Source organism: Actinia tenebrosa, unplaced genomic scaffold (genome assembly GCF_029948245.1).
Source record: "Actinia tenebrosa isolate PJP-AT-01 unplaced genomic scaffold, QUT_ActTen_1.0 PGA_scaffold2__45_contigs__length_23673736, whole genome shotgun sequence".
Taxonomy (NCBI): Eukaryota; Metazoa; Cnidaria; class Anthozoa; order Actiniaria; family Actiniidae; genus Actinia; species Actinia tenebrosa.
Genome location: NW_028292579.1, coordinates 7792495 through 7816875, shown reverse-complemented (window position 1 = coordinate 7816875; position 24381 = coordinate 7792495). Strand labels below are relative to the sequence as shown.

General features: G+C 37.3%; 3 protein-coding genes across 3 annotated transcripts; 1 reads left to right on the top strand and 2 right to left on the bottom strand.

Moving 5' to 3' along the window:
- LOC116299803 (uncharacterized) lies at nucleotides 1-1349 on the top strand. Its single transcript, XM_031708512.2, has one exon. The coding sequence runs from the start codon at nucleotides 225-227 to the stop codon at nucleotides 654-656; it is 432 nt and encodes a 143-aa protein (XP_031564372.2). The 5' UTR covers nucleotides 1-224; the 3' UTR covers nucleotides 657-1349.
- On the bottom strand, nucleotides 876-10350 carry LOC116299802 (vesicle transport protein USE1). The gene is made up of 8 exons (XM_031708509.2): nucleotides 10227-10350; nucleotides 6855-6904; nucleotides 6376-6454; nucleotides 5810-5972; nucleotides 5093-5129; nucleotides 4535-4697; nucleotides 3412-3534; nucleotides 876-3332 (listed from the first exon to the last, which is right to left on the bottom strand). Exons 1-8 carry the CDS (start codon nucleotides 10338-10340, stop codon nucleotides 3261-3263), a joined length of 801 nt encoding a protein of 266 aa, XP_031564369.1. The 5' UTR covers nucleotides 10341-10350; the 3' UTR covers nucleotides 876-3260.
- Nucleotides 10351-12102: 1752 nt separating this feature from the next.
- LOC116299795 (next to BRCA1 gene 1 protein) lies at nucleotides 12103-24297 on the bottom strand. The gene is made up of 16 exons (XM_031708503.2): nucleotides 24063-24297; nucleotides 23882-23947; nucleotides 23782-23800; nucleotides 22819-22841; nucleotides 22165-22263; nucleotides 20566-21735; nucleotides 19338-19458; nucleotides 18617-18683; nucleotides 17672-18001; nucleotides 17474-17549; nucleotides 16876-16935; nucleotides 16314-16447; nucleotides 15759-15841; nucleotides 15198-15560; nucleotides 14081-14763; nucleotides 12103-13634 (listed from the first exon to the last, which is right to left on the bottom strand). The coding sequence occupies exons 1-16, from the start codon at nucleotides 24156-24158 to the stop codon at nucleotides 13446-13448; spliced, it is 3579 nt and encodes a 1192-aa protein (XP_031564363.2). The 5' UTR covers nucleotides 24159-24297; the 3' UTR covers nucleotides 12103-13445.
- Nucleotides 24298-24381: the final 84 nt, after the last annotated feature.

Sequence of the window (24381 nt, the reverse complement as noted above, 5' to 3'; positions counted from 1 at the left end):
TCTGAGTAGCCGCTTGCTGGGATTCTCAAGAACAAAGCCGTTAACACCTCATTATCAACAGATCAAAGAGACTCTGGAGCAGATAAATCGTGGATTGATCGAATAGGATCAAACAGCATTTTCTTCGTCACATGCAAGGAGATTAAACTTCGGCGTGTTACAGATACTTTTTCTCTGAATTGCGGAAGAGTTTCGGGCTTTTTTTTTTTACGTTGTGGATCGAGATGGATCGCAGAGTCAAGTTTCCTCATGAGCTAGTGTTTCATGATATGGTCAAAGATGGAGACTCCTCCGAGATGTCGCATTTCCTAAAACGTCCGAGTGTCGATCCCCAAGGTATTATCAATTCCAGAGGAGATCAGTCAGGCCCGGCATTACACCAACTCGTCAAAGATGGAAATCTAAAATGTGTACGTGTCCTGGTCAATCTTGGAGCTGATGTTAACATGCAGGATGATGAAGGCTTTCGACCACTTCACCATTGTGCCTACACAGGGAACTTCGATATGGCTAAATTTCTGATGAAGAGAGGGGCTAACCCTGACCTGACTGATCACCAAGGCCGTACTCCAGTGGATTTGACTGAAGACTTTGATATGATTGAACTACTCATGATGTATTCGCCAGAAGAAAGACGAAAGAGCATGTCCAAGTGATGCAGCATTTAGATCGCGTTTATTCCGGTGTCCTGCCGTTTTTTTGCGCTTAATCACTTTATGATGATTGGGACATTGTCGCATTTCGGGACGTCCGCACGCCCAAGCAAGATCGATGAGATTTAGAACGAAGCTAATACGGTCTAAGGACGTTTAAGGACCTAAAAGTGCGCCATTATTCCTTTGGTGCGAGGCTTTAGAACAAAGAAAAGATGGAGCGACAAAAACACAAAATGTTTACTTAAAGTACAGCTTTTGAGAAATGACAGATGCAATAAGTGGCATACCGCCATCTTTGCAACGGGCCGAAAAGAAATCCCAGCAGTTTAATTAATATTAATATATATTGTTATTAACTAAAATAATTACAAAAACAACGCATGTGAAGGTTATGGTAGAAAGTTTTTCTGGACAAGTAAATGTGTTTCTATTATCAGTCCATTGTACATTTTCGTACATTTAATTAAGTTTGCATGGTTTCATGCGTGTGCTTTTTGCTTGTTCAACTTTAGAATCAAAGTTGAAAAAACTAGGCGTAAATCAAATGAAAACTTGTATAACGGCAAATGCATGCAACGAGAAACGTAGTAAATTAAGCAGGTTTGATACTAAATAGGGTAAAACAAGGCAATGTTATTGTAATATAGAAACTCGATGCGATTCATTAAATTCAATGTTACTGCATTTTTTAAACTAACGCTTCGTAGCTGTAAGTCCCCGATTATTCTTGATTTTTCATGAATTCGAATTCAATGGTAATGTGTTGAAGGACAGAAATTTTAACATTATACACATTATAAGGCTGAGCAAGGCTGCTCATTCAGAATAAAGGTGGATTGCGCGAATACAGGTCAAAGCGAGAGTTAATTTTCTATACTTTTCTATTATAAACTCATTTAACGGTCTTTTTATATCTTGTATTGTGAACTAATGATTGGGTGACCTCGTTTTCGTGCCCTATTCAGCCATTACGAGAACGGTGTATTTATCAAGACATTCTTAATGCAATTTCAAAGAACGTTCTAGAAATCTACTTTGCATTGTATGAACAAGACAAAATATTAGTGTCAATTAGTACGATATTACAGCGCTTCTCAATCAGACACGTGAAATCGTACAATTTGCCATCGTGACGAAGTAGGTCTTGGTGAAAGTCAATCAATGCGTTTCCAAGACATTCCACAGGCACGTGCCCTTATAAAGCTTTGCGTTTTCCAACAGTGCTGGTCAACGCTTTGATTGGCGTCCACCAAAACGATTTCCCGGCTCCGCGTAATGTTTCCCATTTCACCACGTGTCATTCCCTTGAGAATAATATTCTTTGTTTGAGTTGTATCCATATTCATGTGTCTTCTCATGTGCAACCGAGAAATGATGCTCTAGGGAATGACACGTGGTCTGAAATGGGACAACATTACGTCAGAGCCGGGGAGGTCTATTGAAAAGCGCTGTAATAAAAAAATTTAGTTGGTTAACTGCATGGAGCAAAAAATTCAACATAAATGTTGCTTCGCCTTGCGAAGGAGTTTTGACAGAATCATTTGCTTTCTAATAAACGATTAATAGTTTTAACTCCTTGTTATAGGAGTCGCAAGATAATGCTATTCAGTTATGGGCAAAAAAAGAAACTATGAAAACGATTCTGGTATAAATATGCTAGTGGTATTAATGAGACGCAATAGAGGCTTTTCACCATCACGTCACTGGCAGCCTTGTTAGATGGCAGGAACAATACAATCGTTTTTCATGAGCAAGAATTCAAATTCCGAGAGCAAAGGGATTATATTGTTCTGCCATCTAACTACAGGCAGTACAAGCTAGCGCTGTATTATGGGCACCGGCAGGTGATGGTGCAAAGCCTCTATAAGGGTAACAGGTAATTGTATGATATGCATGAACTGTAGCCTCTATTTACGAGTGGTCTATATATATAGCTTGCAAAAAAGCCATTTGCATGATGGCGTCATTTTACTACCACTACCAAAATGCTGTGCTAATTTTCTTTCTTATTTTCAATGCGTCATGAGAATAATACAAAAATAGTCGTTCATTAACTGATAAAAGATAATGCGCAAGGGGTTATGGTTACTGTAGTAAATGACGTTAACAGGCAAATGACTTGCAGGTCCAATAGAATCTAAGCATTGCTCTAGAAGGGCCTATTTTTCTTATGAATATTGTATATTTATGCATATGGCATTCTAAGGACTTTGAGACATTTTGCATTACTTTTCTTTCATTCATTCTGTATATTTGATGTGTATAATTTATTGTTAGGTCATCGAGATAATGGAATACACTAGAAAAAAATGACGACAGCAACAACAACAACAAACAACAGAGTGAAAAGCAACATCAACGACACTAGCAATAAGAACAACAGCAAATGAACAGAAAACAACAACAGAAAACAATAAACAGCAGCAACAACAAAGTCATAACACCCTGCATGTTAAATACAAGTACCTGGAAGCGCTTAAAAAAATATAATTTATTACCACCAATTCAGTCACTAATGGATCTCATGATCAAGAGAGGCACTACAAGGCTCTCTACAAAGTTACACTTCGGAACCTCTATAATAGGGACACCGAATGGCCAGTATTATAGATGTGCCCTTGATAGTGTCTGTCTGTCACATATAAGAGGTGTCCGCAATATCCAGGTGTCTGTTATCTGAATGGATAAATAATTATTATTGCCTTTTAGGAAACACTCTTATAAATAATATAGTCATTATAAATACAATTACTACCATAGCCAGGGCAATCCACATCCAACAAGCACAGTGTCTGTTAGTAATCTCTTCTATACGATCAGATTCTTGCTTTAACTTGACAAAGTTGGAGTCTACTAATCGAGTTGATGTTTCAAGTTTCTGAAATGAAAAATAAGACAAATTCAAATATTTTCCAAATAAACCAGTACTTTCTTAAAAAGCAGTTGGCAATTTTTATTCTCTCACAAACACTAAAAGCATATATATACCACCTAAATAATACTAAATAGCACTAAATTATGCTAGTTATATTGTTTTTCTATTGTTTAGTTAGTTCCATTTAGTGCTAAATAGTGTAGTTCTATTGCACACTTTTAATAATGATAAATAATAAAATATTGATGAATAAAATATAAATGAAATTTAGTGTCTCAGGGCTTAATATAACAGTCAATCAGTCACTGATCATGATTCCAAACCAAATTAGTTTTAGCTTAGTCATACCTCATTTCTGGCTAAACAGTTCTGGTCAAAATGACCAGTTAGGCAAAAATTTGACCAGTCAGGTCCTAGTTCTGGCAATACATACATTGTCCAATGTCTGGTCATCATTTTAAGCTCGGCTATGTTTTGTACTCTATTTTGCTTAAATAATCTATGATGTTTATTTATGTAAATTGGCACCAAGATTTTTCCTTTTAATCTGTGTTTTTAAACAAGTGAAAAAAAAGTTTTAGTCTATGATTTTTGCCTTCCTTGGCTTAGGTGTAGCATGGAATTGGCTCTAGCTTTTTCAAGTTTTGTCATGATATTGTCCTAAAATGTCATTTTCTGTTCAGTTTACCACTGTCATAAAAATATCAATATTTTGGAAAAATTCTATAATTTAACTCACATGATTTGATTGCCTACTTAATTGGCAAAAGTGTTTTTTTACTCGCAAGCTACCTTGTTTCAAATGCATTTGATTCGTAAGTTAGCTGTGCCCTGCCTTTCATCAGTCGAGAGCAAGGTTATTGCAGAGTATTGAAGGTTGTAGATCTACTGCAATCTCTCTACAAGGAGATGCAGTCAGGTGCATCCCAAACATATATTTTCATGCTCATACTGCTCCTTAACTGGAATGTAATTGTTTTAATTTATATTAATCACTCAATACCTTGTGATCTTTCTTGATGATATTACTAGCCATCATGGATGTATGCTTCAAACTCTGAGCCATCCTGACCATGTCCTCGGCAATCTTTTCTTGCATATTTTGATGATACTGCAAGACAGAATCGATGCTTTCCTCATCTTCTTTGGTGCTTTCTTCTCCAGGTCTGCAACAACATCTTAGTCAGACTATTTTGCTCCCAATTTATTTAAAGAAGACACAAAAATTATTTGGTATCAAACAACTAAATTAATTTTGTCTCATCTAATGTTGATAGCAGATCTATGCATCTTTAAACCTTCAAAAGGTTTGTATAAAAAAAATTATTTTTTCCCTGGTCTGGTATTCTAAAAATTGTGCATTCGGATTGGCTACTCACATTATGTGGTTCAGTGGGGAATTAAACCCACAGCCCTAGGCTTGAACTAACAGGGGTAAGAGAAAGCACTAAATCACTATTTTAATAGCACTGTAATATCATCATTCATAAAATTAAGAGGACAATTTTAATGAGGGCAGGATGCTACAAATTAACTTATTTCTCAAAGGCATTGATCTTACCTCCTGTTTCTTAGACCTTGAGAATCTTTTTTTGAACCTAAGAAATGGAAAGAAAAACATTGTTATATTGCAATAATAATATTGCTTTTAATAAATAGTAAAAATGATAGCTACAGTAAATATGGTTAAGAGGGACAAAATCCCTTCCAGTCAAAGGGTCCATATTAACATTATCGGTATAACATCTCAGTGGCACCGGGATACTCATGCGTTCAAACTGAAATCTCAATAGTAGGCAGTTACTGCACCTCAGCAGTACACATACTTTATCATACGTAAATCTTTAGCTTGGGCATAACGTTTTACATAATTTCAAATCCCATGCAATCCTCTTTAAGATTTTTTTTTTAAATTGCATCCATATTACTCTCTTCTCATGTGTGGCCATTAAACAAAGAAATAATACCTAGGGAATGACACTTGTCTGAATTGAGAAACAAGCAAGGTATATTAATTAGCCTATAACATTATGATGTCACAGCTTGTTTACATGGGCAAGAATGATAGGAATTTAGGTGAAATTTTCTTTTGTTCGGGATATTTAGTACAACATTTATCTGTTATCACCTTTCCCCATCTAATTAACCATTTTTTATTGTGATTTAATTCGTTTTGCTGCTATTTTGCCCCCTCTGGCGACCATGATCCTTAGCATTAAAACAATAGATTGTTTTGATTTAACGTCATAGTGTTATAGGGCAATTTCTAACTTCTTACCTAGCAGTTCCTCTCTCATTTCCTTCTCAATTCTTGCCTTGGTTTTAATGTGCAACTCTTGTGCCTTTTCTGCTGGAGATTTGTTTGTTCTTGACGTAGCAGATATTGAGCTTAGAGGCCTTGGTAACTGCTGACTTGCTAAAGCTTTTTCTGTTAGAGAACCCTAAGATACAGAACACAGACTCAAATCATTCACTTGACTTTTTGATTAACATATAAGGTTTTTAGTGTTAATATCTTGGGTTTATTTACTAGCTTGCTTGCTTCAGATTGGCTTTTGGAAAGTATAGGTATAGTCGTAAGGATTTTTTAAATCCTTTAAATTATCTGTAAAAAAAGTGAAAGTATCCGTGGTTCTCAAGCTAATTGAGTTGCTTTAATTATTTTACATGGCTTGAAGTTTTTTCTCTGGTTCTAGTTTTAAGTCCCTCCCTTTGCAATTTGAAGTCAACTTCTAAATTACAAAATGATTATGTGATGATCATGCCAAGGGCACAGGTTTGCTTGTTTTACCCTTACTTGTAAGATGTGTAATGTTTCTTTAAAGTATTCATCTTCTGACTCACCTTTTTTTCAGTCTCAATAATTCCTTTTAGAAAGTTTATTCTCTTTGTATAATCATTCATTGTATCTTGATTTGGTTTCCTATCCCACAAAGAATATTGGAAAGAAACGTATCGTAAGACTTATAGTATATTTTACAAATGTTTTATTTATCAATTGTTAGATGGGATAGATGGATGGAACGGATGCATGGATGGATGCATGGATGGATGCATGGATGGATGCATGAATAGATGGGTGAATAATATGGGATGGATGGATGGATGGATGGTAGGATGGACGGATGGACAGACGGATGGAAGGATGGATGGCTGGAAAGATGGATGGAGGGATGGAGGGACAGAAGATTGATGGATGGATTGAGGGAAGCATAACTTATGGATCAATGACGCTAGATCTAGGATATGTGGATGGGATGCATGGAAGGCATGGAATGCATAGATCGGTTGCATAAGAGTAAATTTGTTATTTGAGCAGTTACCTCTCGGCTTTAGACAGCTCAATTATTTGATTCTGCAGAGTACAGACATACTAGAAGAAGATTGCAAACTGTTAATTTCAACTTTAGGATTTATTTCATAAGCTTTTTTAAAAATATGATTTTTGACAAGGATATTCTTATTAGGTGCTAATCCATTTATTCATACATTAATCTCCCTCCAAAATCCATTTTATTAGTTATCTTAGGGACCGTTCATTTTTTATCGGGAGGGGGGGCTGGTGGTTTTTGGAGCTTTCTCAGAAAAAAATGTATAGCCCGCCTAGTTTGGTACAAATTTTTTGTATGGCCCACCCTCTCGTTCATATTTCATTGAGATGCCCCCCCCCCCCCCCCCTCTACCAATTCCTCAAAAATACATATATATGTTTGTGTACAATTCAGTGAGTTCTGTAATTGTAACGTTACATTGATAATGAAAGTAACAGGGAGTACTCACATTCTAAAGTATATACATTTCAAGACTGCCATTGTAATAGGGTTAATATCTAATTGATCGATCATTGTCTCCTCAGTACTATGATATCTCCGCATACTTTTTGTTGTTAGATTCCATACTTCAGATAAATATATGGTGTTGCATTTCCTGTTGACGTCCCTATTGTCTACAACAGCTGTCTACTTTAAATTTTTACACTTTGTCCAACACACCGATGGGGATATGACAGACTTATTGGAATTATCTTATTGTTCATGTTTACATTATCTACTTTCGTTAAAGATAGTCGAAGGGTATAAGTATAAAGTTTCTTACCGGTTGTCGTAATTATGAACGTCAGACGTCGCTTAAATCAGTTCACGAGCGGTTAGAGTATCGTACCATTCTGTTGAGTCATTCTATTGTTCTCTATATACAGTTTTTGTTTCTTTGTCTTTGAGTTCTAAATCATTCTTGAGAATATCAGGTGGTCTGCAGCCTTTGGCCAGGAATGTAGGCAATACACAGGGATGACTTTATATCATCAAGCAATGCAAAAAAAGGAAAATTGTTTAATTTGTTGAAATTGTTTTTAAAAGTAAAAATAATCCAATTCATTTCTATTCACTATTTTTCTGCCAGAACGTGAAACATTGGGGGATGCTTTGTCATCGTCATTGCCAATGACTGCAAGAATTAAGTCATCGACTTCGTCATTATCATCTTCATCATTATCATCTTGATCAACATCTTCATATTCGGATTCTTCTTCTTCTGCATCTGTGTCTTCATCCTCAGTATGTATCCTGCTACTGGCCGGTTCACTTTCTGTGCGTAGGTGATGGTTTTGAATAACCAACACTTTCTCGTCTTTCCTCTTCTTCAAGTGGTCGTTAAGATCATGGTGGAGCAAATATTTATTTAGCTCTGCCACTCGTAGCTTTTTAAGATCATCGACATTCTGGACTAGCTGGTCCCAATCGTAATTACAGTATTCTTTGTCTTGAGCTTTTTGTTTTGCTTCTGCCTTTTCTTGCTTTCTTTTTTCTTTTCTGTATTCTTTAATTTCTAGGTGTTGAAGGTAGTCAAACACCAATTTTGGCTTGACGATCAGTTTATCTGCGAATGTGGCAACACTGTCAGGGTCAGCTGTCACTACTTTCTTGTCTTCAAACCACTTTATCAGTTGTGTCCTTGGTTGCCAGTAATCCACATCTCTGTTCTTAATTGGGGTCTCGCTATAAGATACATAGTGGTAATCTGGAAGGGCTGACCAGTCTGGGTATGGTCTTGGACATTTGGTGATTGACGGTCCGACCCATGTTTGGCAAGTTGAACACTGCTGCAGGTCTGAACATTTAATGAACTCCCTGTAGTTATCCCCATCCTCGTAATGATTTTCAATGAACAGCTCTACTTTTCTAAAGTAGCAGTGCCCAGGTACCAATTCGGATTTCGATCCAGCTGTGTGGTATTCCATGAGATATTTTGTATTATAGAAGAACTGACATTCTGGTCTTGGAGTCACATGAGCTGACATGTATCCATGGGGTCCTGCTGGGGATTCATCAATTCTGTCACAAACCTCTTGGCAACAGTACCAAACATTACGCTCAACACATTCTTCTTCAAGAGCTTTGATTTCTTCTGATGATATATTCTCCAAATCACTTTCGCTGATTTCCTGGTGTGGCTGGAATTTATTAAAAGGAAGGGAACCTCCATCTGATACTGCATCTCCTATACAAGCATTAGTTCTTTCAGCAGGACATGGATCATTTACTGCTAGATGAATCCTCATCTGCCAGTCAAGATTGAACAGCCTAGCCAGTTCTGCATCTCGGAACTTCACCTCGAAATTTGTAATCGAAACACCAGGTCCTTTGTCTGTGCGCATAAGAAATCGTGGTTTGGGGGTACTTGGAAGGTTACGTGATGCCATTTCCATCATGAATTTTTCAACTTTGTTTGTACAAGGCTCATATTTCTGCCATAGTTGTTTTCCAGCTTCTGTTGTACCTGATATACAATCTCTTAAAATTTCTAGGTCTGTTGTGACTTCTGACAGCAAATCAGAGATTTCATTGCCAATGGCAACTTCGTTTGGCTTGACGCGAGTATACAGTATTTGTATTATCAAATCCAATAGATGCTGAACTCTCCAACTTCTTTTCTTACCCTCCATCCATCAAGGTCCCCGAACTATTCATTGCTGTCGAAAACATTGCTTCGGTGAAAGGCGGCATAGAAGCAAAGTGTGTTGCTCAAATAGTTGCAAATCACCTCACAAATGCAGCTGCTAGTAGACTGCTCACAAATTTACGAACAAAGATAGCGGATGAAGTCTTCTCTCACCTTTATCCTGAAGAGCAGGACACCAATTCAAATACTGATGCCCATATTGAAGTTGGTTTACATGACAGTGAGGACAATGTCAATGATGATACTGATGAAAATGAATACAGCGATGGTGACGATGGTGCTGGCACTGATGAAGATGGCGAGAGTGAGGAGGAAGACTTTTAATGGACTGCTGATATAGCTTTATCACTTTCGTTATTAATATATACTATAGATATTTATTTTTACACATTTATAGCACATTGTTCCTGTTTTAATTTCTATATCGACTGCAATAAAGATTTATTAAGGAAAAATATGTTTATAAAAAGCGTAGCCCCCCCTCTCAATGCCTCATGTTGTGCCTGGCCCCCCCTTTTTTGGCAATTTTCCTCGGGTGGCCCCCCCTCTCCAAACCACCAGCCCCCCCCCCCCCCCCCCCCCCTCCCGATAAAAAATGAACGGTCCCTTACTTATCATCGTGAAAACATTATTAATCTTTTAACTAAAACTACTTCTACGTGGCGTCTATCAACTGAATATTCACGACATTCTGAAATCGTCTACTTGGAATGACTGGTGCAATAGATAATTACCTTTTCTAGTCTCCAATTTAATCCCTGTTTTTGATTTTGCTGTTCATGAGCCATTGATTCACATCGATCTAAAAGTCGAACAAGATCAATCTCAAGCCTTGAATAAGGCGCCATCTTGGATCAGGTTATTGTCCTAGGCACAGGGAGCCCAATTTAAAATAATCATTTTAGAGGAAAAAAAATTCCCTTCATTACATTACACTGCAAGAAATATTCGTTTTAATTGGACATAAGAAAGTGAGCTTACTAATACGAGCGAATTCAGGGGCGGATCCAGGATTTTTTCAAAGGGGAGATTGTAGCATTGATTGAGGTACTTGTTTGGCGGGAAAGTAGCAAGGGTTCCCAAAAGGAAGTAGGTCTTATGATAATGATATTTACTGCAGGCGAGCATGGTTGTTTCAGGTCCCACACACGGCGTATAGAAAAAAAAAGCGAGTGAAATGTGTTCGGCACCCCTGTTTTAATAAAACTCGCGATGCTGTTGGTTTTGTCATGAAAATAAATCACGATGGCTCTCATAGGGGGGGTTGCAACCCCCAAAACCCATCCCTAGATCCGCCACTGGAATTACAAGTGAATAGGAAAATCAAGCGAAAATACATTACAATTCTTTTGCGCGCTTTTGTTCTTCACTTTGGTGACCTACGTTGTCTTTATGATATGTAGAAAATGTATTATTTAGTGCAAGTCAGTGGCGGATCTAGGGGTGGGTTTTGGGGGTTGCAACCCCCCTATGAGAGCCATCGTGATTTATGTATTATTATTCTTCCTGTCAACACCAACAGCATCGCGAGTTTTATTAAAACAGGGGTGCCGAACACATTTCCCTCGCTTTTTTTTTTTTTTTTTTTTTTTTTTTTTTCCATACGCCGTGTGTGGGGCCTGAAACAACCATGCTCCGGCCTGCAGCAAATAATCATTTTCATAAGACCTACTTCCGTTTGGGAACCCTGTGCTACTTTCCCGCCAAACAAGTACCTCAATCAAAGCTACAATCTCCCCTTTGAAAAAATCCTGGATCCGCCCCTGAATTCGCTCGTATTAGTAAGCTCACTTTCTTATGTCCAATTAAAACGAATATTTCTTGCAGTGTAATGTAATGAAGGGAATTTTTTTTCCTCTAAAATAATTATTTAAATTGGGCTCCCTGTGCCTAGGACAATACTTTAAATGAGGGGCATTTTCGAATTCCCGGATTTTATAATCACAAGCACTTTCAATTTCATCTAGCTTACATTTTCAATAATACATAGTGGTTTGGCCGGGCGGGGTAGCCGGTTAACCATGGGGCAGCGGGAAAACGTATCAAAATGAAAATGTCGCAAATGCATCCTACGATATTTATATTTAAAGCTTGAGTAAACATTGAGCATTTCTTTGTCACTATTTGAGCAAAGCATTATTCAATGGGAGATAGCGTGCGCATGGAGCAACTCAGCCCAAGTTCATTTTTTCACTGATTTCTTTGCATGTCACTGATGTTACAGTAACTGAATGAAATTTCGAGACTTTTTTGTCTATACGTTTTATTTGTAGAGTTCTTCTTGTGGAAGGGACGGCGGAGCACTTTTGAAAGTGGTCATGGGGGCCAATCAGTCTGCTCAGTTCTTTATTACGGAACTCAAACTAGAGAAAATAGGTGGTCAGATTCTTGACAAAAAAATAGGGGAGAGGGGGGCTTATCCCTGCGACTCGGAATAGGAATACAGCAAACTGAGTGACGAAAATCACTGGATTCATTGTTTACACTCCAACACAGCATTGTAATGATTTAAACCGTGTCCCGACTTTATTGGGGGGGGGGGGGGAGAGAAAGACGAGAGTTACATCTTTAACTTTATCTTAAATAGTTCAAGAATTCTTTTTTATAACACGAATTGATATTTTTTTTATTAATGCATTTTTGTCCTTTATAATTAATTCTCTACTTTTACACAGCCTATTATGCTTTGCTTTCTGGGGGTAACCGAATCGAAAAACTGTTCCCAAAATGATTTTTTTTTCAATGAATATACACTATTCCTGTTATCTTTTTAAAGAATACTGATTATAAGATTCCGAGTTAATTTTACGCGTGCAGAACATCAAGAGGTTTGGTGTTACAGAAAATGTATCGACTTACAAAGATACGTTAAAAATTTAATTTAAACTTCATCAAGCCTTCATCTCCGTTTTTTAAATGTTTCATTATATGGATATCAAACTGGTATTTTAAGCACCCTGGATCAGCCTTCAGCAAAGCATGCAAGTGCAATTTTTCCCTCGATCTGGTTACTCTCCAGTGCCGCAAAGTATTTTGGGTATGGGAAAGTAGAGAATGCATGTCATTACGTCGTTCGTTGATAGAGAAATGTAAGGCACTTTCTCGTCAAGCTACAAGATTAAAAAGATACGAAGAAAAAAGCTCATTCCTATATGTGGAATTTTTTTGGTATTTTCCTGTTTAATAGCATCAAAGATGCTACTATGTGAGTAAAAGCTGAGTGTAGTCAGTTCCTGTTAACATTTTATCCATTTCCCTTATACACCTATTTCAAAAAACCTTGTCGGTCGGGGATCTGAAATCTGAGACCGAAAGGAATTGTGGGTTATAAGCTGTGAATTGTTTGTGGTTTTAATTAGTGGTTCGCAAAAAGTTATATCTTGATATACTAACTTCGAGCGATGACCTGCGCTGGCAAACTGTCTGGGTAAGTGCATATTGCTTTTTTAGCAAGAAAACAGGCAGTCCCCCACAAATCCAATCGGTGTCAGATTTCTGATTTCAGATATTCGACAAACGTTTTTTGAAATAGGTATATACATACATCTACATTTATTTCCATATAGTTTTAACGATATAGTAGGTTAATCACAGTTCATCCCCTTTAAACGTTATCTGTTTTAGTGACCTCTGTCATATTCTACTCGTTCTACTCATTACCTATTATCTACAAATGCAATAATACGAGTAGGATAATCAGTGGATAACCTTCTATACTGACCGTGGTTATGATTGCTTAGTAGAGCCTATATATTTAGGCTAGGTTAGTTTAGAGTAGATTTAGGGTACTAGTGTACAAATCTTTTTCCTATCTATGCATCTATTTACAAAAAAAGTATATTGAAGTTTCAATCCAATTAATTATCGCTATATTGTAAGGTCTCGTAAAAATCCCGTTGAGAATGAGACTACGAAAATCAAAAATGTGCTGTACGCCATGGCTGCTCTGGTGCTTAGTGCCTCTGAGAAGACCATTCATTTTCTGTGTGACTTAATAACTCATCAATTGTCGCCCTGATGTCGTTATTATGCTTACGTAACAGCTGCTCGTTCAGTCGACGATCGGCAAATCCCATCTCAATTAAACGAGACATTAGATCGTTCCCAGGTGCGCGGGAAACAAGAGGTGGAGGTGGGGCATCCTGTGGTGAGACGACAATCAACGTTAGATGAAATAGCCTGTTAATTACCCCGAGTTAGGTCTTAGGGTATCAATGGGGGCAGTTTATCAATTTAATTTTTTTTTTTTTGTTTCCAAGTTAAGTCACCGCAGTCACGTTGGTGGTGATTTGGGTTTTTATTATAAACAATATGGCCATCAAAAATTCTCGATTGTCATTGGTCTGCTTCTTGTGGATTCCTTTAAATCACTGTGCAAAAAAGGAGAAAAAAATCAAAGCATCTTTGATCTAAAATATTTTGGTCATATTATTATTATTATTGAAGGGAAAAAACCCCTAGTGCAGTGTAAAATCAAGATTTTCAAACCGCACGTGAACCCCTTCGATTTCCTATAAAATACCACCACCAACATGGCCACCATGTCTTTTGACTCTCTTGGGAATAGTTTCAAACCATCAATACTTACAAAGCAAGAGGTGTTAGATCGTCTGTCTATTGTGACGTTACAGTTTTCTTCTGGCTCGTAAGTAGCCGATGCCTGAACAGCGCCATCGATAAAATTGTCCACTGTAGCAATGGCAACTTTTCCTGCATTAGTAACAACATCAATCGCAGAAGAAATGACTCCAGAGACTACGTTAGCAGGCACTGGGTTGTCGCCAATACTAGTTCTTCCATCATCAAAATGAGTCCTGTCCGCAACTGTCAGAGGATGTGGAACAGTTTCTTCTGGAGTAATATGAGGATGTCTTGATACTGGGGTTTGTGTTGATGTCTGGACTGAATGCTCGATTGGCGAGATACGTCCACTCGGGGTTTCTTCCCCTTGGTCAGCGTCAACATCAGGGGCAAGCACCGGTGGGCTTTGTACCTTTGTGGGCTCGTTGCTATTCCTTGCCATGTTCTCAAAGCTCGCTATTGAACTGGACATAATGGGCAAGCTAGAGGGTTCATTGGTATCATCGAGGTTCAAGTACTGTTCAAAAGATTCCGGAAGGAGCTTGGAACTGAAGCTGCTGCTTCGTTTGGATAACTCAACCTTCACGGGCATGGGGTCTGCGGAAAGAGGGACGTCTGGGTGGAAACAAGGTGGAATAAGGACCGTGAATTCATCCAGGGAGGAAACGCTGTCTTCTTCATCATCTGAATCTACGAGGAGACAAAACACGAAAATCTCCTTTCATTCCTTGGATTATTTTGGAGTGCAATTTCGTGCACTAAATTATTTGGAAAGGACAGAATTTGATTAAAGTTACGGACACACGGTGCAACATTGCTCGAAATCCATTTTGCGAGCCACGTAATACGACGCAGTTTGTTGCACGCAATGTTTCTGAAGAAGAAAGCAATCCTATCTCAGGACCATTGTCTGCAATATTCCGTGCGATGTTGCACCGTGTGTCTACGCCTTTAGCTTGATTGGTCAAATTCAGTATCATTTAAATTTCTCCAACCACTAAAAAAATATATATCTTTTGTTCAGTAGCCAACAGAGCTCTGATGGGTACGATGATGTAATAAGATGACTTTACTCCAAATATTTGTTTTTTAGGGACTATCTGTATATCACATTACTTTTGTACCTTCACTGTAGTTGGATCTGGCCATGTCCTCAGCACCAGAAAAACTGATCAGATTGAAAGATTCCTCATTATCAGCTGATGCGTCCAAAACCTCAACATCACATACACATCCAGCATCCCACTCCAGGTCCAGACGTTGTTGAGCTTCCATTGAGCTTACGTTGATTAGCTCTCTGCCTTGCTGTGTTTCTGGTATTTCTTCAGAGCTGAGGTACTCAGAACCAGAACCATCGTCCTCGATAAGATATGATGCTTGTAGCTTTGTATCTTCAACCAGAGCAACACTTGGTACTGGTGGAGCCTCGTTGTCGAAAACAGAATTGACGAGGGTCGTTTGATCATATTGGGCTGGTTTTTCTTTATCTAGAAAGGACCATTTCAAGTTTAGCTTGTGAATACAATTTATATATTTATGGACTGTGTACTGAAAGTTGTTTAAATAATTCTCTTTCTCCTTCTCTTTATCCACCTTCAACCATTCCTGTCCCTCGGGATAAAAATTTGTAGCAACATTACAAGGTATTTTCTGCATATGATGCTTTATATTTTCTTATACCATACCTGCATTGCTTGGTGTTGCTACTTGTATCTCACACCACAAGTGAGGACCAAACGTGTGTAACCCGTAGGTGAGATGCCATTTGCTGTAAAAGGAAGTGGAAAAATAGATGACGGTAAAGGTCATTTAGGCGAATAGTGCCGATTGTTCTAAGAAATAAAACCCTTATTGCCGGTTCAAAGCCTTTGGTCCTTGCAATGACTGGTTCAACCATTTCATTCAAGGTAAAGAAATCTGATTGAATAACGTGTAAAAAAGGTATTTCATTTGGGTGGAATATAGCATACGTTACACCCGTGGTATTTAAAAGACATTATTGGACATGCGTTTAAAAGGGGGCACAAATGAGAGGGAGACCCATGTGTATCTCAATGTATAAGAATTCAATTGTTCCTGCATTTAAAACTATCTGGAATAAGTTCTTGGTAATCATAATTCAATTCGTATTCATGCGTGACAAATAACTGTTCCTGCATCTAACATGCTTGCCATGACATTATTAATAATGTAAACCTCCTATTTGCAAAATATGAGTACAATTCGGCTGGAACCTGTACCTGGAAAAAGTTCCTGGTAGTTCTGGTGCAATGAATTCAACCGATACTTCTCCCTGTTCCCCTGGCATAAGGTGTGGGACACGACCTTGATCTTTTCCTGGTGTAACCATGATGTCTCCTTCGATGCACTCCAACTGTTGTGGAATGGAATAAAAAAGTAAAGACTCCTAGCACCCAAAACTGCATGTAACACTCTCATTGTTCTAACAATAAAATCATAAAAAAACCTGCTTCTCCATTTTTAATTTTGATTCTTCTTTTTGGGGGGGGAGGGGAGGGGGTATTCTGTCAATGAAATGTAAGCTAACCAGTTGCTTATTATTGCTCATTCTCTGTCTTATGCAGAATGTTCTTTTTTTGGTTGACAGCACATGGCGATCAGTGTTTGACCCCCATTTGGAGTAAATAATAAATGTTAAGCCCAGCAATTAGAAAAAAGAAGCACTGATATTTTGGCTCAGATGCAATATTAAAGTATACCTTAAAAAATTTACTAATTGCACTTAAAACATGTTTGAAGACATACTTCTGAACTGGATAGAATCATTTAAATTGAACAAACCTTGATCCATTGGTTCCAGGCAATTGTGCCAGTATTCTGAATGACCCATGTTTTGAGAAACTGAAAGAGATATACCATATGTAAGCGTATGATACACTGTCAGAGCATATACATCAAGGCATTCCTACATTATTCAATATGACAACCTATTTACATAGCACAGAGTTATTGTCAGTAGTGATTTTACTATACCCCATGAAACACAAAATTACTGGTTAGTGTACAATAGTCAAATAGTGATTTGTGTCACCAAAAAGAAAATTAGTAAAGTATAACTTCAAATACGACAGGAAAGCAAATTTGAAACCGTATAAAACACGGTCTTTATGATTACAGTTTGTTTCTTCCAGACAACAATATTATCAGGCTGACACTGTTATATCTTATCACCGTGTTGCTATGCAACAGCACGTTTATATTGGACAACAAAGGTGCCTGCATGCAGTCTTCTAAACCGAGTGAGCTCATGGATATTTGTCCAATTTATAGCAATTCTATTGTTTAGATTGCCACTTTTGATCAGCTAATTTGTAGAAAATTTGTTCAGGTGGAGTTGGTTGGAGTAGTTTCACTGTAAATACTCAGCAACAGAATTTACCTTTTGTCCTGGAAAGACGACACTGCCATCTGGGAAGCTAACATCATGAACATACTCCATTTTGAGCTTCTCATACCTTTTGAGATATTAACAATAAGACAAAATTAGCAATGTGAATATTTTTGATTTTTAAAAATCATAACTGTGAGTAACCAAGAAATAGTTTCCTTGGCAAAAACTGTAAAAGAACAAACTTACACTTTAGCCATTTTCTGTGCTCTTGGGTCAGTTGGTTGTTGTTCAGACTTCCTTGTTTCTTTCTTTTCTTTTCTCTCCTCTCTTTTCCTTTCTTTTTCCTGTGCCTTTATGGCTTGTTTTAACTGTTTATCTGCTGCTTTTTTCTCTGCCTTTTTCAGCTTTTTGTCATGGGGTTTCTTGTACACAGAGCTCTTAAAGATAGGGACCATTTCACCATGCCTGCGTCCTATTCCTGGTGCTGGGAGTTTCAACTTCAAGAAGACATGGTCCATGTCATGATTACCATTCTTGGACTCACATGGTTCACAAAGATCAAAATCTCGGCAATTGCTGCAAAGTACCCAAGGACAACTGATTATATCACATGTATTTCCCTTAATCAGTTTGAACATCGATTTAGTAAATTTAATTAGTCAATGTATGAGTATTAACTAAAGATATAGATAATTTAGCTTGAGCAATGACATTTTCTTATTCGATATTATTTGCACCCACGTTCAACAATTACTCTGCAGATTTTTTGTGAGCTCAAAATATTGAACAATCAATGTGTTATGTTAATATTTAACTACACCACAGAAACTGTTTGGGTCACCCATCACCAAGAAGTTCTGTAACAGAAACGATACTAAGGTGTTTATTTTTTGTAAGAAAAATAATGCTTCATGAAAAATAAATCACATCTTTAGAAACAATACTATGACCTTGAAGTATAACTACATTTTTAATGCTCTATCAACAGATAATTACAAGCACGTTCAAGAGTTTTTACTCTTGTCTGAAGGAATTACTCTGACTATTTTATTTTATATTTATTGTCAGGCCTTGCTAGGACCTTGAAAGGGGAGGTTTTTTTATTTTATCCTTTGTTAATTAATGAATTTACTTGTGTGACATTATACATGATCATTGAGAAATTTAAAATCAAGTGAAGAACTAACTTACCAGCACTTGTATCTGATACCTTGGATTTCATTCTCACAATTATCACATGTTATTCCTCTGTGCAACACTGAAAATGCACAAAGAGTTTTATTGAGATTGTGACCCTATTTCTATCTTAGTTATAAGATACAACTTTTAGACTTGGCCAAATAGATTCTAACTAAAAAAGCAAAAATGTCAAAAAAGCTAGACAATATGAAAGTGAATTCTTGAAGCTTCAGAGTCTTTGTTTGTGTAAAATTAAAGCAAATCAGGAAAGGACTACTATACCCTATAAACAAAATCTTATTCCACCTTGTGAAAAGGCAGACGGGAGTGACAAACCCAGGTTGCCTTGGTGAGAGGTGAGCACTCTCACTGCTATACCACCCATGCTTCCTATTATTACAGAAGTAAATTTATGGTAATGTGTCATTCTCAGTCTAACAGCGCAGCGCACTGATTTTAAAAATAGCTTGAAGATTCGGACAAACATCCCCTACGAAGATTTTACGAACCGATTTTATTATTTTTACTTAAAGTTACAATAATAACCCATGTAAACTAAGATCAACTGCGATTGGCTGTGAAAATTATCTGCTGAAAGAAAACTTGTAAGTTTGTTTGTCCGAATTTCGCCTTTGTCTTCATTTTTATAACATCACGACTGCGCTGCGCTATTTATCCATAATTTTTAATTTTCATCCTTTCATTATAATATTAACAAAGTTGCTGCAGTAACCTTTAGATATCTCGTCAACGTCAGTGGATGAAGAAGCCTCATCACTTGAAACTTGTTTTGATGGGTTCAGGGCCAACTGTTGCAAACGCTGTGCAGTTTTTTCCACAATGAAGTCCATGGACTAAAAAATGAACTACTGTGAGCCAAATTCTCAGTCAATAACTTAAGGGATATAAAACTTGTGAGCATGTCTATGTACTGTGAAATAAACACTCTGGGAGCTAGAGGCTTAGAGCACAAGAGAAGAAAGCTTAGGAACACAAGGTGTAGGCAAGTGTTTCTCTTGCTTTTTGAGTGCTCTACAGCTCACAGTACAGAGACGTAAGCAAGCTGTTTTATGTTGCTTTAATTATTAAAATATTTGTCCATGAATTTGTGCAGCTGCCTCTCTCCTCTGATATAAGCACAGTAGCTAGCCAATCAGCATGCACAGTTATATCTCAAATATTTTATAAATATAACCAATTATATATATAGTATAGAAGCTGTGCACCATCACATAAATGGCAGCCATGACAGAAGGCACAACAATAGAGCCTTTTTCCCCAGGAAAACTGAATTCTTTCTCACTGAATCAATTTTAAAAAAATTAATTGTTCCTGTCTCCTGTCATGGCTGCCATCACATGACTGTGCAAAGACACTAGGTCTAACCTATCTTACCTCAGTTATACCTAAAGTTATACTGCCTAAGGTGAATGCTATAAAATTAAATTAAGTATTTCTTTGCTTTTTTCTTTAACATTCTTATTTCACATCCAATTCATCATACAAAACATTGTCTAGTACAATTCTCTACATGTACAATGTACATGTCATTCCATCATTTTTACTGGCTTTATTGAAATAATAAATATGATATCACCTCTATGATTTAAAATATTAATATCTCAATAAAACTCTTTTTTTGTGACAAGCTGGCACATGTTGATCGACACACAACCAACTATTCGCCAATCATTAGCTGTCTGTCAGCCAATGGAGTGTTGGTGAAGTGTCAACTGATAAGAAGCCAAGGCACCCTAAGACCCTCTTGCAGAATGACTGAATACTGCTTAATTTGGAGGACACAACAATAAGTTTTCAATTCTCAGGAGATTGAAATTCTTTTGTTTTGTCCTTCAAATTGAGCTGCTTTGATGTCACATGCAAGGGCTCTTGGACAACAATTGACTGATCAGTATTAATCAAAAATGTGTTGGAAGGTAACATTCTTAATTGTGACTTACTCTATCAAGTACTTCCTTCACAACTACATTGATGTCTTTCTTTTCAGCAACATTTTCCTTCATTCCCCTGTCATCTCCACTAGATCCAAGATCCACTTGTTGTTCTGGTAGCTGGGAGCTGTGACCAAGTGCGCCATCTTCCACAACATCATCTGGCAAACCTTCTCTAGAATTGTCATCAACCACCTCTGTCTGCTGAGTTTCCATTGAGGTTGGTGACAGTGATGGCTGTCCGTCTTGGGAGTTCACAAAAACAAATGGCTCAAAGGAAGACTCATTTGAAGGAGAGTCTTCTGGAGTCAGATCTTCAGAATCATCATTTAGGGAAACAGTTTCCTGAGAATCCTGCTGTTGTTGCTGTTGCTCTTTCAATCTGTCATTCATAGCATGATAGAGAGGTGCTATATCAAGAGCAGCCTGTGCATAACAACCTTTCTTCTTGCCACGCCTCTTAGGGCACCTTGGCCTCTTAAACTTCCTCTGTTGTCCATCCTGGATTGTTTGCTGTTGATTAAGATCTGGGGAACTATTCAAACTTCCTCCAGAAATCTTTGGAGGTGGACTGAAAACAGACACATTTGAGGTGGGTTCGCTTGGTTCACTAATATCTGTGTCATCAGTTTCACTTGCAAGAGCTTCTCTGGTCTTCTTTTGGGGCACTTTGACATTAAGGGTTGCAAGCTGTGGTGCCACAGCACTGGCAAGTTCACTATAACAGCTCCCTTTCTTCTTTCTATTCTTCTTGGTTTTGCCATTACCATAGTTGGATGGTTGCTTTTGTCGCTGGTCTTCAAAGTGACCAAACCATCCTCTAGAAGTCACATTTTCATTTGCATTCTGTTGATTAGATTGCTCTTTTCCAAAACTTGATAACTTGGTATTGGCTGATTCAGCTTGGCTTTTACTCTTGGACTGTGCCATGACTTCTTTAAAGTCTACATACTCTGTATGAACACTCTTTTCTTGTATGGATATCAATGCTGAACCCTCAGATCTTGGACTTTCTTGTTCATCATAACTGCTGACAGCTTGTTTATTGGTTTGCATGGCCTTTTCATTGCATTTAGATTGCAATCTTGCATTCATTGCAGAAAACTCTGGTGCAATTAAAGTTGCAGCTGCAGCATAGCATGAATCTGTGCCTTTACTTTCTCCTTGGTAATGAATCCGCTATAAAAACCAGAGATTTAAAAAATTAATGCTAATTGGAGTAATTAAACTGAGGTTTGACAATAAGCTACCTAGACAGAGCTACATGTACTGTATACCTAGTGGTGAAAGAAGTATGATGAAGAAAAGGGTGAGAACGTTTCATTGGGGAACATTCAAATTCAAGTTTTATCTAAAACCCTGAAACAACCTCTTCAAAGTCTGGCAACTGGCTAACACATAGTTCAAATTAAAATTTAGCATGTTATTTAGAGGATGTAGACAGGGATGGAAACTGGAGAACCTACTGTAAAGGAAAAAACTGCCAATGTGATGCCAAGTCCAAGGTTCAAACCTAGGGTCCCATTGGTAAGAGGCAAGTGCACAATTATGCCAACCTTTATTCAGACACTACACTGTAAATTCAAACTTTACAAGATATTAACTTACATTTCTGTTCTCAAGGTTTAACAAGGTGCTATCAGTAGTTTGTGGAGCTGAAGAATCTTCAACAAACAGATTTAGTAGCCTTTGCTTCTTTTGGTATACCTGAGACAAATAAAATAAGACAAACACAGTAAATATATATATTTATCTATGCTTTATACAGTGAGTCAGGAATCGATATTTCTAAGATTTGCACCTCACATATTATTTTGAGGCACATCAGCTAATCATGGATTTTAATGGAGTTTAAATCTTTTGAAAAACTAAATATTCCATCAATCACGAATCACACACATTTTGAAAAGCATCACAACAACCTGGAGTTCAGAAATCATGCTTTACATTTTACTGGTTTCACACACATATCTTAGCCCAAATCGTGTGTCACACAAAACCCCTGTGCCAATCCAGTGAGTAATATTACAGCCATTCTCAATCACATGCACCCTCCAGCGGTTTGTTCTGTCTCAATGAAGAAGATTTTGGTGGCCGTTAATCACAAGGCGTTGACATTCTATAAGCAAGTACCCTTATACAGTAGCTTTGTGTTTTCCGACAATGTTCGTCGCCACAGAAACAATTGCTAGAGTGGTGCAGTGTGATCAAGAATGGCTGTAAACAGTCATCAAATGTTGCATATCAATAAAATACACCAACCTTTAGTGCTTCTTCTAGTTCTTCTATTAAAATTCAAGAATAGAAAGAAAACAATATAATTATCAGTTTTCTGTATGCAATATTTTGATACATGTAATTATGACCTGAGTCAGCAAAAAACTACTGCAGCTATGAAAAGCTTGTAAGAATTTTTATTTCACTGGTATATTCTATCTTATCTTAATTTTCATATATGGTTATTTCTTATTTCAATGTTTTAAAGGATGCTTCTTCACTAAGGTGATTTTCAAGAAGGTCCTGTAAAATAAGGTACACTAGCTGAGAAAAATATCATCTCTTAACACATGAAATATTCAATAAAAATGTAGAGTATCTTTCCTCCAACACCAATATACTCATAGCAATATGTTTTTTTAGCAGCAGTTCATAAGTTGAGTCACCAAACATATTTATAGTGAATTTTACCATCTATTTCAAGTTTATTTTTCATATTCGTGACAGCTTGCAAAGCTACATACTGTGATTGGCATGCAAGTATGTACAGTAGTTGCAAGCAGTCACAACTATCATTACAATGTTCCATTGCAATCAATTGAAAATTGATTTAGGAACGGACCATTAGATTTTTGTTTTGGGGGTGGGGGTTGGGCAAATTTTGGGCACAGCTTTAAAGATTGAAAAACAAATCGTGCATAAGAAAAGTGCCAGAAAAAATTTCCAAATTATGTCCAAAAGATATTCCTGCAGAGCCATGAGGCATAAAAAAATTCCTGCACAAAATAAATTGCCCAATCCCCCCCCCCCCCCCCCTCTCAAAAATCTAGTGGTCCGTCCCTTATCTATTATTTAACCTTTTAGCTACTATTTTCTTGCGTTGGCCAAATGTGCTTACACCCCCAAACTTGCAATTTATTCTGGTTTAGAAAGATTTCAAGTTGCAGGGCTAGGGGTTATAAACATAATCAGAACATATTCTATAAATAAAATGTTTGTGAAACTAACCTTGGCTGCTGATCAGGACCTAGGAAGAGTTCAAACCAAACGAAAATTAGATAATCAAAAATTTGATATTGAATCTTATAAGGAAGCTAAGTCCGCTTACCAATTCGTTCTCGTCGTCACAATATTTTAAACGAAAATCTGTGCCAAGGTTGAAGAGAGTGGATATCTATCCATAGTAAAACACGTATAAGAATCATTTCAGCTCATGAGTGTAATTTTTTGACGAAGAAACAAAATCGAAAGCACGAGCAAAACAAAGAAAACATTTCGTGTTTACTTACTTTACTAGACAGTGTTTCCCAAGTTATGCCCGAATGGATCCCAAAACGACGACTTGTCCCCTTGAATTTGGCCTTAACTTTCACTTCACTGTCCATCCTGGTCACTTTATCAAGTACTAAAAGTACTAACCTTTTAGTTTTAGTCGAAGAGATTTGTCATATAAAAGTAGAATATACTGAGCAAACGAAATTTAACAGTTGCAACTCAGCACTTTTACCTGCCTGCGCAACAACATTCCCAGAATGCTTCGGTAGTTATTCACAGAAATATAAAGCTATGACGTAAGTCTTAAATTAATTCCATCCACAGGAACCCCAT

What these genes read in the sequence shown, in the direction of transcription:
- LOC116299795 (XM_031708503.2), bottom strand. Translation starts at nt 24,158, where the DNA reads ATGGACAGTGAAGTGAAAGTTAAGGCCAAATTCAAGGGGACAAGTCGT. An exon ending in AACTAGAAGAAGCACTAAAG is followed by an intron (nt 22,264 to 22,818) that starts GTTGGTGTATTT and finishes TATTTGTCTCAG; the next exon opens with GTATACCAAAAGAAGCAAAG. An exon ending in AGCAACACCAAGCAATGCAG is followed by an intron (nt 15,561 to 15,758) that starts GTATGGTATAAG and finishes GGTCCTTTCTAG; the next exon opens with ATAAAGAAAAACCAGCCCAA.
- LOC116299802 (XM_031708509.2), bottom strand. Translation starts at nt 10,340, where the DNA reads ATGGCGCCTTATTCAAGGCTTGAGATTGATCTTGTTCGACTTTTAGAT. An exon ending in TTATTGAGACTGAAAAAAAG is followed by an intron (nt 5,973 to 6,375) that starts GTGAGTCAGAAG and finishes TCTGTATCTTAG; the next exon opens with GGTTCTCTAACAGAAAAAGC. An exon ending in TGTGGATTGCCCTGGCTATG is followed by an intron (nt 3,333 to 3,411) that starts GTAGTAATTGTA and finishes TTATCCATTCAG; the next exon opens with ATAACAGACACCTGGATATT.
- LOC116299803 (XM_031708512.2), top strand. Translation starts at nt 225, where the DNA reads ATGGATCGCAGAGTCAAGTTTCCTCATGAGCTAGTGTTTCATGATATG.